Source organism: Trachurus japonicus, chromosome 20 (genome assembly GCF_045865225.1).
Source record: "Trachurus japonicus isolate A0001 chromosome 20, Traja_1.0".
In the NCBI taxonomy this organism is placed as follows: Eukaryota; Metazoa; Chordata; class Actinopteri; order Carangiformes; family Carangidae; genus Trachurus; species Trachurus japonicus.
Genome location: NC_140926.1, coordinates 9,324,117 through 9,339,394, shown reverse-complemented (window position 1 = coordinate 9,339,394; position 15,278 = coordinate 9,324,117). Strand labels below are relative to the sequence as shown.

Here is a 15,278-nt window from a genome sequence, read left to right as displayed (position 1 = left end):
AAAAAAAAGGTTCAACTATATTAATTTATAAATGAATACAGATAAACTATTAGGTATGCATTTTTTAAAAAATAGATTTTTTTTCTATCAATTACCTTTAAAAAAAAAACTAATAATTGCTGCACCACTGTCTGTTGCATCTAAATAAAATGTGTTCTTGCTCTCCCCTGCTTCTACATTTCTGCATAAACATTTTGATTTTTTTTTATATCTTATGAATAAATCTTGGGCTAAACACTACTGGCTCCAAAGATTTTTGTAAAAAAAAAAAAAGTTTAAACTTTAATAATTACATACATAACAAAAACTGTTGAGCCCGGGGAAGAGAGAAAAAAGGTATAAATATACAAAGAGAGAGAAAGAGAAGAAAAAAAACATATTAATTAATTAAAAATTTCTGCAAAATAGAGTTTGTTTTTAAAGCTTTTGGTGTTTGAAGTCCATTGATGTCTGTGCTGTATTGATAAAGTTCCTGCAAATAAAGTGTAAAATTTGGTTTGCTGTTAGTCCATTTCTTTTTGTGTATTACCTAGCTAAATATAAAACAAGTTGTAGCCTACAAAAAAAAAATCATTTTCCATTTTGTTATTTTCAAAGTAAAACAAAATGTCCTTTTCATGTAAGTTGTAGTGAATGTCCAGTTTTGTTTTCAATAAAAATTTTGTACATTTAACCAAAACATTTTGTAAAATGAATAGCCTGGAGGGCAAATTAACCATCATGGCCAATAAAACTGACTTAAGGTGGACTTCCTCCCCTGATTGGCTGTAATCAAAGCACACACCTACATCCCTGCCCACACCCACAGGTGCCACTATATACAGCCGGCGGAAGGGGAGCGCGCAATTTTTGAAGTTAATTGGCTCAACCTCAGTTTGCCCCTCATCTCCTGTGGGTTTGTCCTGCTGGAATTCAGGCAATTTTACCAACAGTATCTTGTTTTTTGTTTTGGTTTTTTTTCTCTCTCCCTCTTGCAATTTTACATTTTTATCAAAAGAGATAAAAATCTGAGGAATGGCAGACTGGAAGGCGCAGATAAGTTACAACTACAACCCCTCCTACCATGCCTACGCCTACGGCCTCGTGTACCAACCTGCGGCCGAGCAGAGCCACGGGAGCCTGGGCTGCTGGGGCGACGCCGCGGTCACCGACCTGAACTCCTACAACGCCGGGGTGACGCAGGCCTACTACGCCGCCGCCTCCTCCACCACGACCACCACCACCACCACGACCACCAGGACCAGGGAGGAGTCTCCGCCCGGCAGCCCGGAGCAGCACGCCGTGGGCGGCCACCACCACTACCAGACCTCCTCCCCCGGGGTGGTCTACCTCGGTGACCCCCAAGCGAGCCGCCTGCTGCTGGCCAGGCCGCACCGCGCTGCCTACGACCCCCACACCCGGCCCAACGGGGTCCGGAGAGCCGGGAGCGACTCAACCAGCGACTCGGAGGCGCACACCTCACCAGGTAGGGACCTGGCTGTGACCGCTACCAACATTTTCCAAAGGAGCTGCTGCTTTCAGAGAAATTGAATCAAAGTGTGTGGCAAATTTCGCATTTGATAATAAATATGCATTAATGTGTCTGCACTAAGATCTAGCCTATATTTGGATATTTGAGACAATTTCTTCCTCTTAATTGGCCACTTTTGTTACATTGACTTCCATCTTGATTTGATATTGTAGGCCTTTCCAAATATTCCCCAACTTATTTACATATTTTTTATTTTTATATGGTTATATTCATGACAATAGGCTGTAGGGACCTGGCTGTGACCTCTACCAACATTTTCCAAAGGAGCTGCTGCTTTCAGAGAAATTGAATCAATCAAAGTGTGTGGCAAATTTCACATTTGATTAGGCTATAAATTTAAGGCCTTATGTGTAAGCACTTAGATCTATTTGGATAGCCTACTACTTGGGACAATTTCTTTCTCTTAATGGGCTCTATGCACAGCTCTACTACTTCCTGAACTTAATGCTGCTCCTTTATTTCCTGTCGTACATTTATTGGACATACTGATTAATCCAGGTCTGTCTGACCATTGTGACTACTCAGACACACCTGGATTAATCAGTGTGTCCAATAATGTACAACAGGAAACGAAGGAGCAGCATTAAGTTCAGGAAGTAGTGGAGCTGTGCATAGAGCCCATTGGCCACTTTGTTACATTGACTTCCATCTTGGTTTAAATTGTATTCCACATATTCCCCAACCTATTTACATATTTTTTTTACTGTTTATATTCATGGCAATTTGAGACTTGTACCAATGCAACAAACTAAATGAATAAAACAAATGATGTTCATCTTGATGTTGCTCTTATTATGGCCTTAAAGGGATAGTTCAACATTTTGGCAAATTGGCCCATTGCCATAATCCCTATAGTTTTAGCAGTAGGTTCGTTACCTTTAATTGTCGGTGCAAGCTATTTTTAGTTAGTTAGTTCTAAAAAATAGCTTGTACCGCCAATTAAAGGTAACGAACCTACTGCTAAGACTATAGGGATTATGGCAAAATGTTGAACTATCTGTTTAAATTCTACTGAAAAACAAGAGCCCATACTTGGACACATGTCTGGACTATCCCTTTTGACCATACAGGCTAGAGTTGTGCTCACTTGAGTCATTGTTTGCCGTCCGTCTCTCAGAGCCGTGGGTTTCTAGTAGCACCAGCAGCAGGGAAGGAAGCCTGCCCCAGGCTGACCCCACTACCTGGACAAAGAAAGAGTTGGAAAACGACGAGGCATGTGGCCGGAGCCCCACCGCCAGCAAGGATGTCTCCAGCTCCGTGGTGGAGGAGCCACAGACCTTTGCCGAGATAGGGAGCAATGGAACCAACATCACCTCTTTACATGTACCCTTAACTGCCCCGAACAAGCCAAGCACTAACGCCCCTAAAGGAAAGGTCCGGGCTGCCTTCTCGGAGAGTCAGATGAACGCCCTCGTCCAACGATTCAGTGTTCAGAGGTACCTCACCCCAGCTGAGATGAAGAACCTGGCTGAACTGACGGGGCTGACCTACAAACAGGTGAGGAAATCTGACAAGAAGCAGCAGCAGCAGCGAAACTGAACTCAGGTCTTCTGTGTGGGATCAGCTGGGCTCTCCTCCATCTTGTTTGCAGGTGAAGACTTGGTTTCAAAACCGAAGGATGAAGCTGAGGAGGCATCAGAAGGACACCAGCTGGGTGTCTGAGCGCTACACGATCAACAAGGACGGCCCAGTGCATGGAGCCATATACGCCAACATCCCCTCGCATATCCCATCTGTAAGTAGCTCCCTATTTGTGGTTGATAAAACTTATTGGTATACTTGCATATCCTTCTTCATTATTGCAGGATTCAAGAACTGTGAGTGTGCAAGTTACTTTTTATACATATTGTGACAATTTGATACTGTCTATTAGGGGTGGGAGAAAAAATCGATTCACATAAATATCGCGATATCCTTTTGACGATTTTTAAATCAATTTTTTTTTTTTTTTTGAAATATTGAGCAATGTGCATTTGTTAGCCTTTTTTACATACAGAGAGTACATGTTTTGAAAAGGGTTTAAGTTCACTTTATAATGGAGTATGTTAATTTATAGGCTTTTACAGTATTTTTGTGCAGATAAATGTTAAAAATGCAGACAAAAAATTGAGAGAATCGGCAATATTGTAGAATCGCAATTTAAATCGAATCGCCATCCAAAAAGTAGAAGAATCGAATCGGGAGGGAGAAAAGCATATCGTCCCAGCCCTACTGTCTATTATACTAAAATATGTTGTCTTGCAGTATCAGGGAGAGGCCCAGCCCCAGCTCAAGGAGCATTACAACCAGCACATGGTGGAGGCAGCCTTAAAGAAGACGGCCCCACAGAACCTGGCCTTCTACTTGGCGGCGGTGGGCGGAGCCGCTGGACCGGCTGGATACCCCACCTGGTCGCCCAATTCATCCCAGCCGGCAGTGCCCACCAGGCCCCCCCAGCCAACCGGTCCATGGTCCATGCCCCCAGGTGTGAGCCACTATGAATACAGCGCCAATGCATTCAACGCGGCCTCTGCGAGTAACACTGTGCACGATCTGAGCTTTGAAACCAAAGACGAGGAGCCCGTCAACAGCTGAAGGGTCTTTAGACGCAGCAACAGTACATGACGCCAGCCTGTAGTTGATGTTTGAGCTGATGAGCTGAAAAGCTTTTCTGTAAATGTTACCCAACAGCCATGTTTACTGTTTGTAAATGTGAATGTAGTTTGTGATTTTACTGAGGTCTTTTAATTATTTTTTTCCTTTTTTTTTGATGGGCTGGGTGTACATATGCTTTGTTCATACTCCTGTTCAAAAGTATTTTACCGTTTGATCTTGAAGTTTTATTTTTATACGCAACTATTTAATGTATGTTGGTGTGTTCTTTGCGCTTGGTGATACCAGAAGGGTCCACGTTGCATGCAGTCTTTGTATTGCATTGGTTTGTAATTTTTTGGAACCGTTTGAAGGCAAAGTGCTGATACATATCTGATACGTGACACATTTTTCTATAAATACAAGTTCACTTCATCAACTTGAAATGTTGTCTTCATTTCACTCAACCATGATGGGGGTGTATCCTTGATTACACACATTCACAGTTGGTGTTTGTTTTGCAATCAGCAGCTTGGAGATTAATAAAGTAATTGGAATTTGTACAAATGGAAATTAATTTGTCTGGCAGCTCATCTACCAAAAAGCCTGATGGCTGTAGGTACAAAGGATCTTCTGTATCTCTCCATCCTGCAACAAAGAGAGAGGGGCCGTCTACTACTGCTGTTTTTGTTTTTGGTCCATGAAGTGGATGATCTGCGTTGTTCAGAACGACCTCCACCATCTTCAGTGTGAACCTCTCCACCACATCCCCCAGTGAATCCATCAGGAAATCATGGTCGAAGTCTCCTGATATTATTAAAAGTGCCTCAGGATGTTTAGTCTGTATCCTATGGAGAACTTTATATGGAACTTAAAGCAGTACTAAAGAACTTAACAGATTAACAGAAGACATCAAAACTAAGTTTCTGTTTCCAGTGGATCATTTCAAAGTGAAAACACAAACATAATCCATTGCTAAAGTGCCGTTTTGCCTGTTCCCTCCTTGTTGTGACTCGCAAAAGTGAAAGTAAAGTGAGAGCCGGGTTCCTACCATGCTCCTCAAAGCTGCTTAGTGCCAGAGAAAGAGATACAGACCCCCTCAGGCCACGACAGAGGTGTCATTCAACTTGTAAGTCGATGTATCATCACAAAAGTTATGAAAATATTTTATGAAGGTTGAAAAGTTACTTAGTGCTGGTTTAAGCAGTTGCCTTGGGTGATATATATGTATGCAAGTATTTTTATATGAAAAAATGTCTACTTTGAGTCTTTACTAGTATCTCCAGGTCAACATCACTTTCGTTGGGCAGTATCTCCACTTCCAGGCCTTCAACCTTTGCACTACCAGCAGCACGGCAACCACGAAAAACACCTTCATCCGTCTTCCAGACTTGCTCTGTTTTCAATGAAAGAAGCTCCTCTCCCCACAGAAGTATCCATCAGAAGTTGACAAAATACAACCAAAACATACAAAAATAAAACAAAGGTTGATCAAAAACTCAAGAGCTACCAGACTTTGCTGCTACCAGCTGAAGCACAAGTTGGTAAAAACTGGTTTGCACTACAGTCATTAAGACTATGAGGCAGCATCTTGCAATAAACATGTGTAAGTAGCATTTTCAGCTAAATTAGACTAGTTTTACAACTAGCTATAAAACAGCAAAAAGCCATTTCAAAGGCCTTGGTTAGAAAAAAAAAGAGAGATCGGAGTTGTTTGCTGGCAATATTGTATTAAAAAGCACTTTATTGAAAAGACAATATTTACAGTAGAACCAAAATCACAGTCAATGGTGACCAATAACATACAACGACAATATTGCTCCCATCACCAACGGCTCTTCAGTCTACACAGTATCATCGCTCCTTATGCACTGCAGGGTCATGTCGAGCTTAGCAGGACTTGTGCAAAATATATATATATTTTTTTTTATATTACATTTGAATAGCCTGACAATACTTGTGTATGTGTTGGTGTGTGTTGGGAGCATAACTGCCAAGAATAACTTGTACTGCTGCTGCATAATCAAGAAAAACTACAGTATGAGTCAGCTGTCTCCATGGATATCCGGTGTCTGCGGGAAATAAAGAGTGTGTAGTAGATCCTGCCAAGCATTGATAGACCGAGAAGTAAGAACCGGAGCAGATGATACCTTACTGCATCATACAGTATTTATTCCACTCAATCCCTGTACCTCATTTTACATTGTACCCCTACTATACTTAATACATCCCATCCTTCCCTTCCCTTCCCTTCTTACCTTTCATCCATCCATCCATCCATCCATTCATTCATTTATTTAACTGTTTATTACTCCAACAATAATAAGCTTCTGTCAAATCAAAGTAAAAAGGCCCAGTTTCTCCTCATACTAACGCCGTAACAGGCTCATGTGTCTGTGTGTATGACTGGAAAAAGCAATAGAAGAGAATGAAGATTGTCCATGTGAGCTATGAGGAGATGTTTCTTTTAGAGCTGTATGTGTGTGTGTGTGTGTGTGTGTGTGTGTGTGTGTGTGTGTTTGTATGTATGTTTGTGCACATTTCATATCTAGTCCATCTTGAGGCTACGGTAGATGTAGCGAATAAATGCCAGCGAGGCCCAGAAGGAAACGCTGCCCAGCATGAGCGAGAAGACGAGCGCCGTGAGCAGAGAGTAGCCAAAGAACTCTGTGCTCTGAACCAGGCCGCTCATAGAGGACCGGTTCCTGTAGTAGAAAACGGAGTAGACGAAGATGAAGAGGCCCGTGGAGCCGGTGCTCAGCACGCTCCGCCACCACCACCGGTAGTCCTCCCCCGACAGCAGGAAGTAGGTGAGGGCCACGGAGATGCAGGCGCCCACCGAGAGGAGGATGGCGAAGACGCACAGCAGGATGCCGTAGAGCGTGTAGTGCTCTCTGCCCCAGACGGTGGCAAAGATGTAGTACAGCTCCACTGAGATGGCACTGGGACGGAAAATTGATGGAGAGGAGGAATTAATGGAAAAAGAGGCTTCACTTTTTAATATTTTCTAATGGGGTGGATAAATCCTGTGCTGAATTATTAGAAAAGACGACACAAAAGTATGTTTTTAGAAGTTTCAACATTTGGAGAAACCTCTCTGGGCTTAATTAATAGACATTAATCCAAAACCTCAACAGTCCCTCAAGGATATTTTGAAGATAAAATGATCTTGCATTCATTCTTGATATAACTCAACTCAAATTCTATTCTATATAACACATTTAAAAACAACCTCAGCTTCTCTTAAGTGTGCACGCAACATAAAGACAATCCAGTGCCAGCAATATATAAATAACAGTAGGAAAACAATAGGGGTGTGCCAAAAAATCGATTCACATAAGAATCGCAATTCTCATTTAATACGATTCAGAATCGATATGAAATTGATTTTAGAAAATAAAAAAATGAAACAAATCTGGCTGTCCGCCTCCGTTTCCTTAGAATTTAAAAGGCAGCATGTTTAACTGCACTGCACAACAATTCCATCTAAGCATGGATAAATGTTTAAAACTCAAAAAATGTGAAAAAGACACTTTAGTCATTCTGTCTTGCAAAGCAGACTGGAGTAGATCATGAGGATCCTTTGCACACTCATAGACTGAAGCAGAAATCATTATGAATCAAATCATTTTGAATCGAAAATCGATTTTGAATCGAATCGTAGCCCCAAAAATCAGAATCAAATCTAATCGTGAGATACTAAAAGATTCCCACCCCTAGAAAACAACATAAAAATTAAGACAATAAAAACAATCACTAAAATAAGGTAAAATACAAATAAAAGCATAACAGGATAAAAGGGTTTGAAAGCCAGCGAGAAAAGGTGTGTCTTTAAAAGTGATTTAAAATGCTCCAGGGTTATAAAATAAAATCTTTTCCACTCTCACCTGAACGGCAGGAAGCCGCCGATGGCCATGTGCACGGCGGCGTGTTTGTACCAGGGCTGCGTGGGGATCTGTCGGGGGATGTTGCGAGTGCGGCAGGGCGCCTGGAAGTTGCCGGCTCTGTTCTTCCCCACGATGCCTCCGATGACGGTGAGGGGGAAGCCCACCAGCACCCAGGCCCCCAGCAGCAGGAAGACGGTGGTGGCCGGCAGAGCCTGAGTGGAGCCGCTCCACCAGTGGACCGAGTTCACCACGCTCCAGGTCAGGAACAGAGGAGCTGTGGGAGTCAGAGGTGTTGTTTTTAATTACTTCAGATTTTGATTTGATTGATTTGATTGATTTGTTAGTGTTGTTCACACACAAGACACTAGATAATATACAGTAAATACATACATTCAAAGATGGCTAACAAGTCTACTCATAAAAATTTGTCCATAGACTCATGCAACAAATTTACAGGCAGAACCAAAACAATGCTTTTTCAATAAATCCAGCTAGGACATCGATCTCCTCCTTGAAAAACCAGCTCAACATATCATACTCGCTAAAATAAATCAAGGTTCATGGATTTCCTCAGTTCATTAGACACAGGACATTGGAACAGAGAGTGAAATTCATCCTCTACAATATCAAGGTCACACAAAGCACATAGATGCTGCTCTTCAGGGACTCCCTTCTGGAACAAAGCTTATGAGTTTGGGCTTACTCCATATCTCCTCCTTCCATTGTTTCTTATGGCGTTGACATTGTTTAACTGTATTTATACCCTGCCTGTCCAAAAAAAAGTGACACTCTAATATTTTGTTGGACTGTCTGTAGCTTTTGATTACAGCACGTATTTACTGTGGCATTATTTCGATAAGCTTCTGCAATGACACAACATTTATTTGTTGCATTCATTTTTCAAAGATCCTCAATGGGGTTCAGGTCTGGACTCTGTGGTCACGTTGGACCACATTTCTTCCTTGAAGATGATGGTTTCCAGTTTTTAATAATGTGTTGGACAGTTCTTAACCCAATTTTAGTCTCAGAAATCTCCTTAGATGTTTTATTTGCTTGATGCCAATAATTTGACCCTTCTGAAACAGATTAACATCTTCTCCACGACCACAGGATGCATCTTCTGACATGGTTGTTTAAGAAATGAGACTGCATCAGTAATCATCCAATGGGAGGCTCTTACTGTACCTAGATTATTATTAAAATATAACTCAGAAAGTGAAAATACTGCAGAAACTCTTGATCAGGGAAAATTGTAGCTCAAACAGAAATTAACAAATGATTCCCACAACTATGAGGTAATGGTAGCAGAGAGTTCACAGCCCAGTTCGGCCACAGAAGACCGATCAGACTCACCGGAGAAGAGAGATGAAGTGAGGATGATGTTCCACACCCAGCGCTGCCCGTTGATCTGTGTGTAGAAGCTGCAGGAGACGTAGCCGGACACGCAGCTGGTCAGAGCGTACAGCACTATCGCAGCCGAGTTGATCGCCCCGTGTCGGTGCACGTTGAACATGCCCAACAGCGCCATGACGATGATCCCTATAGCAACCAAGAGTTAGGGTTAAGGTGAGTACACTCTTGCATCTGAGTGAGTGTACATACAGTCACTATGTGTGTGTTTGTCATCATCTGTCATGATCAGGTTTCAGGTTCTCTGGTGTTCAGCACAAAGACGGTAGCTTTAGGTTAGTGGTGGTTCACAAAACCTCGTTTGTGTCGCTGTATTGTTGTGTACTTTGAGAACAAACCTGTAGCGAGGGTGAGGAACTGAGCCCCCACTCCCAGCACCGCACACAGCAGGCTTTTGTAAGGGGGAAACCTGAAGACGTCGGTGTGTATGATCTTCCAGCCATTGTCTCCCTGGTCCAGATCGTCGCAGCCGCCCTCCTCCTCCACATTGTACCTGCCGGGGGAGGGAAAGTGTTTCAAAGACAGAAAGGCCCCCGTCTCCCTTACACAATGACACTTCCTCAGAGAACGTAGATCATTTCAGCACAAAACCAGAGGCTTATTGTGACATAGGTAGTGTTTAAGACGACAAACGACTCTATTCTAGCTTTTGTTTTGTTTTGTCTCCACCCAAAAAATTCATTGCAAGAACAGTCCCTGGAACCAAAGGTGCAAGAAACCTACTGTTTTTGAGTTCATCAATTATCATTATCATCATTCTGTTGGAAAATGTATTTTTGAGTGGATCAGGCTGCTCAAAAACTCCAGAAATGACAAAACTGCAAAGAAATTCAGTGTTATCATTACTCTAATTACAATTTTAAGCTATTTTAACCCTATGGGATCTGAGCCTATTTTGATTTTGCCTTTATATACCACATCAAAATGTTTAAAATGCCCATACTTGGTATCTTTTTTTTCAGCACAACTTCCATCTACATGATCTGATAACTATATTTTCACTTCAACCTAATTTATTATCACATTGGGCCCAAAAATACACAGAAATCATCAAATCCAAATTGAAAAAACATACCCTCCCTTCCTCTGACATCTCTCTGGTATATTCATCAGCTGATTCGACCACTTTTTCCCCAACTATATGGAAAAAATGCAATGCCTGTCCCTCCCATCCCATCCCCCTGATAAATATTGTTTGTACTATCAAATTAAAACTATCTTATATCCACGGTTTTCTGTGGTCTATCAACGTCAAATAAAAACTGGAAGAGAGTTTCAAAGCCGGAATGATCATAGGCCTTTAAGATGCAAAAACCGGGCATGGACATGACATGTTGGTTGAATCTCACTTGCTGTTTGTTTTTAGCATTTTTCCACGTGCTAGCGGTGCTGCAAAACTGAAAAATGTGTAATTACATTATAAGAAATATATAAAAAAAATATTAATTTACTGTCAACAGAATTTTTGCTTACTCACCTGGCAAAGTCATTCTTGAGGACCCGCATGAGGATGATGATGACGAAGCCCAGCAGCAGCACCACCAGCACCAGGGAGTTGATGATGGACAGCCAGTGGATCTCCAGCGTTTTGGGGAAGAACGAGTAGTCTCGGAGGCGCTCGGCTCTCCGGGCGTGAGGCAGGGGGGATTCGAACCACCGCACGCTGTAGGTGTGGGTGACGGTCAGGCTTCCTCCACCCAAACCGACCCCCCCACCCGCTGCCCCGCCCACCCCCTCCTCCAGGGGAACGGGTTTCACGTCTTTCACCGAGACGTTGGCGAAGATCACAGAGTTGCCGTTGTACTCGATGTTGAAGTCCAGATGAGTCCACAAACCCACCTGGTGGAAGAGAAGGAAGAGAGAGATGAGATGGATGACAAGTGGATTTTAACACAATGATTACGCTGAAACAGAAACTTTGCATTAAAGGGATAGTTCAACATTTTGGCAAATTGGCCCATTGCCATAATCCCTATAGTTTTAGCAGTAGGTTCGTTACCTTTAATTGTTGGTGCAAGCTATTTTTAGAACGGCGGAGCAGAGCCGTGAGCTGCTCAGAGCTACGCTACGGAGGCTCATGGGATTTCTTGGTTTGCCTCATCAAACTCGTAAAGTTACGAGACGGAGTTGTTTTCAAGGTAGATTCATGCAAAGCTGCTGATGCGCGTTCCTCTTGGGGCAGTTTTTCAGCAAGCAGTCTCTGCATTTACCTCTAAAACAACTCTGTCTGGTAACGTTGTGTTATTATCTCATAGCGTGGTGAATGTGCAGGTCACAACTTGTCCACCAGAGCGTTTTGGAGTTGTTGGATTGTGTATTTGATGAGTTTGATGAATGAAACAAAGAAATCCCATTAGCCTCCGTAGCGTAGCTCTGAGCAGCTCACGGCTCTGCTCCGCCGTTCTGAAAATAGCTTGCACCGACAATTAAAGGTAACAAACCTACTCCTAAAACTACAGGGATTATTATATGGGCCAATTTGCCAAAATGTCAAACTATCCCTTTAAGATAAAACTTTTAAAATAAACCCTACACAGTAAGTTCACATATCCCACAAACTTTCAGAGGCACAACATCTTTACCTTGTGACTGTGAGGCAGGAAGCCGCTCTCCTCGATGTATCCCACAAACCCCCAGATTGGAATATCATCCAGGACAAATTCAAAGTAGTACAGCTCCTCGATGGCCTCGCGGAGTTCATCCAGCTAACACACACACACAAAACAAAACAAACCAAACCAATGTGTTTACAGCCTCCAGTAAAAAAACAATATTTGAATGTTGTATTTATTCATGAGGCTGCTGATGATGTTGTCACCTTGAGTCAATTAAACCTCCTCTGCTACGTTTCTATTTTCTCCAGAATCCAAACCAGGTTTTTAACATACAAGGGTGCCTCTATTATTATATCTTATATTTATGATACGGGAAGGTTTGTATTCTACTCACAATGGATTAAACTACAATACAATGTACTAGCACATACAAGAGAACAATTTACTATAGGATGTTGTTATTAATGATTAAAAATGCTTACGATTTTAGGGAAGTTGTGGCTTTAAATGGTCCTTGACTCCCAACCATTGATCAATCCATGATATAAAGCAAATTCAATTTTAAATCAAGTTTCTTAATAAATTTAAACAATCTAAATCTACTATAATGACATCAGTGTATTGTCACTTTTACTAATAGATCTGCTACTATACAGTACTGAGTCCAGTGAATCCCCTACGTATTTGTGTTGTGTGAATACGCACCTGTTTCTCTGACAACGTGAGCTGACACAGAGTTTTTTTCTCCACGTTCTCCCTGAATCGGATGTGATACAACGACTCTGCCATCCTGTCACCATCCAACACTTCTCCTAGACTCAGTGACTTGTGGTGTACCTGAAGAACAAGTGTTACAAGGTGCAAAAAAAAACAAAAAAAGAGTGGCATGAAGCATCAGCTGGTTATAATGTGAACTCACACCACACATAATGGTTTGAAGCAGTCACAGCAAACTACTACTCTCTGTGTTGAAGCATCTTATGGTGGACAATATACTACGACTGCTGTTAAAAATGGGTGGTATACACTGTGAGACTGACTGACCTTCTGTGGTCTGCAAACGGGCAGGGTGTAGAAGTGATACGTCTCGTGGGGGTTGTGATAGGGCCCCACTTTGTTGACATAGAGAGTCACATTGTCCCCCTGCTTGTAGCCCGCCATGCAGCCCGAGAGCAAGCACAGGATCAAGATGCAGCGCAGCCCCATTGTCTTCTGGCAGCCACCAGGCAGGTGTCCAACTCCACGCTGCATGACCTGCTGCAAAGATGGATAATGCATCAGGGAAAGGTGGCCGGGATTTAAAAACTTAGACTTTTAGCTCCGAGACCCTGTGTGCACCTTAGGAGATTCAATCAAAGTCAGCAGCTACAAGTCCTGTTGTCAGTCTGGGAGACAGAGGGAGAATCAATGTGTAGGCAGGCAGAGGATGTGAATTCCTCTCCGTGTGGCCCACAACACTTTTGCACATTGATGAAAAATGTTGCCACACAACCTCTGAGTGATCAGTGATTTAATGCGTTCACACCTTTACTTAAAGTTGTGTACTTGTGTTTAAATAATCCAACACATACTTTAATACCAGGTCTGAATACAGTAAGTCTTATTTTGATGCCTAATGTGTTCAAACTGTCTCATTTTATGAATGAAATTAGCATCACAGCTGGGTTTTCAGATTTTTTTTCTAGTGCCAGGACACCCACCATCATTAGACAGGAAGTTCCTAGATAGTCTCCATAATTGTTAAGCACCAGGACTCGAACGTAGGACTTGAATTGGCAACCATCAGCAACCCTCAGTGTTAAACTGGCTCAATGGAGGCCACAAGTGAACCTGAAGCTGGGGGGGAAAGTTCGTCTCTTGGCATGACAGTGACCCAAAAGCTTTCAGACAATCTTCTTGGACTCGGAGTGGCTTCAGGGCAGATTTCTAAAATGTCATTGAGTGGCCCAGAGGAAATCCAGACCTGAACCCCCTTAAACATCTGCGGACAGACCTGAATAAAGCTGCTGAAAGTTTTGCAGATTCCTCCTCACATCTAATCTGACAGGGCAGGAGAGGATCTGCCAGAATAAACAGTCAGTGCAAATCCACGTGTGCAAAGCTTAAGATTTGCACAAGAGGACTGAAGGCTGCAAATGCTGCCAAAATGACTCTTGCAAAGTACTGACTTAATAATGAATCATTTTATAAATGTAGTTTTTTTGATTTATTAAGAATAATTACACTGGGATTTTCTCTTTAATCTTTTTTTTTTTTGAAATCAATATATGGGTTATTGAGTTTATGCACTTTATTTTATTTCAATTTAAAACGAATACTGGCATTTTGGTCAATCTGTCTAAAGTGAAAGTGTTTTTCCCCCTACAGTCCTTGTATCAGTTGAACCATTAATAAAAAGCACAAACAGTTTTGCGCTATTGTCTAATGATTATACTATTATAATATTATTATATACAAAATTATATATTCACCACTTTACTGCTGCTATAGGAAGGTCAAGTGTGTCATTAAATGCAGTGCACATCCAATAAGGTGACCATAATGAGAGCCCTCACTGATGATGCATGTATGTAAAACTAATTAATGATCTATCTACATTAACAACAGTGCTTTTATTACAGTTTTATTTTAAGCCTGCGCATGAGAGCTGGGGAAAAGAAAGAATGAGCTGTAGGCTACCTGCTTCACTGTGCTGTCACTTCAGTCCCGATGCGGCGGAGCCTCCAAAACCTGTCCGTCTGCCGGATTCCTCCGCTTCAAGGCCCCGACAGTCTCCTCTCCTCTCTGCGCTCCGCTGTGAGCCGATACCGGAGCTCAGTGTAGAGATTTACAGCCAAACATCTTGGTGGAAACCTTAATGCAGCAGCGTCCCAGCGTGTCTTATGTATTCATTGCGTTATTACCCGGGTACATGGGGTACTTTTTTGTACGTTTTTTTTTTTTTTTTACCGACACATCAGACAGTAAAGAAGAAGGATCCGACTCCACGTCACCTTAGAAATAAAAATAACGACGACTCGGTTAAGTTTTCCGGAGTGGGCGGAGAAACCAAACACACACCTCCCCCCCGGGTTGCACCTTATTCGCAGCGGGTGTCTTTATCTTCTCCTAAAGTATCCGACGCAGGTTTATTTTCGTGCTTGAACGCGAACAAAAACAACATTTACACGGTCTGCATCCCTCCTGCGCGAACGACTCTATTATTTTTGCTCTATTGACCGGATTTCCTTCAACCTCAATGAACCAATCCTGTGCTCTTCCAGCACTTCCTTGTTACAGCTCAGACCAGCTCAATCGCACCGGCAACATCGATGCGCACTTCTT

At 42.3% G+C, this 15,278-nt stretch overlaps 2 protein-coding genes across 3 annotated transcripts; one reads left to right on the top strand and one right to left on the bottom strand.

Moving 5' to 3' along the window:
• The first annotated feature begins 1,008 nt into the window (after window positions 1-1,008).
• On the top strand, window positions 1,009-4,537 carry nanog (nanog homeobox). The gene is made up of 4 exons (XM_085762804.1): window positions 1,009-1,465; window positions 2,649-3,028; window positions 3,123-3,266; window positions 3,776-4,537. The coding sequence occupies exons 1-4, from the start codon at window positions 1,015-1,017 to the stop codon at window positions 4,103-4,105; spliced, it is 1,305 nt and encodes a 434-aa protein (XP_085618930.1). The 5' UTR covers window positions 1,009-1,014; the 3' UTR covers window positions 4,106-4,537.
• Window positions 4,538-5,827: 1,290 nt separating this feature from the next.
• Window positions 5,828-15,174, bottom strand: tm9sf1 (transmembrane 9 superfamily member 1). Of its 2 annotated transcripts, none has more exons than XM_085762740.1 (9): window positions 14,634-15,174; window positions 12,999-13,211; window positions 12,660-12,791; window positions 11,982-12,104; window positions 10,877-11,238; window positions 9,738-9,892; window positions 9,343-9,528; window positions 7,990-8,263; window positions 5,828-7,044 (listed from the first exon to the last, which is right to left on the bottom strand). In XM_085762740.1, exons 2-9 carry the CDS (start codon window positions 13,203-13,205, stop codon window positions 6,651-6,653), a joined length of 1,833 nt encoding a protein of 610 aa, XP_085618866.1. In that variant the 5' UTR covers window positions 13,206-13,211; window positions 14,634-15,174; the 3' UTR covers window positions 5,828-6,650. The 2 variants fall into 2 exon arrangements, with proteins under 2 accessions (XP_085618866.1, XP_085618867.1); XM_085762741.1 differs by having other exon boundaries at window positions 12,999-13,208.
• Between the last annotated feature and the right edge of the window lie 104 nt (window positions 15,175-15,278).

What these genes read in the sequence shown, in the direction of transcription:
- tm9sf1 (XM_085762740.1), bottom strand. Translation starts at nt 13,205, where the DNA reads ATGCAGCGTGGAGTTGGACACCTGCCTGGTGGCTGCCAGAAGACAATG. An exon ending in TCACGTTGTCAGAGAAACAG is followed by an intron (nt 12,105 to 12,659) that starts GTGCGTATTCAC and finishes TGTGTGTGTTAG; the next exon opens with CTGGATGAACTCCGCGAGGC. An exon ending in CTCAAGAATGACTTTGCCAG is followed by an intron (nt 9,893 to 10,876) that starts GTGAGTAAGCAA and finishes CTCCCCCGGCAG; the next exon opens with GTACAATGTGGAGGAGGAGG.
- nanog (XM_085762804.1), top strand. Translation starts at nt 1,015, where the DNA reads ATGGCAGACTGGAAGGCGCAGATAAGTTACAACTACAACCCCTCCTAC. An exon ending in GGAGGCGCACACCTCACCAG is followed by an intron (nt 1,466 to 2,648) that starts GTAGGGACCTGG and finishes TCCGTCTCTCAG; the next exon opens with AGCCGTGGGTTTCTAGTAGC. An exon ending in CGGGGCTGACCTACAAACAG is followed by an intron (nt 3,029 to 3,122) that starts GTGAGGAAATCT and finishes TCTTGTTTGCAG; the next exon opens with GTGAAGACTTGGTTTCAAAA.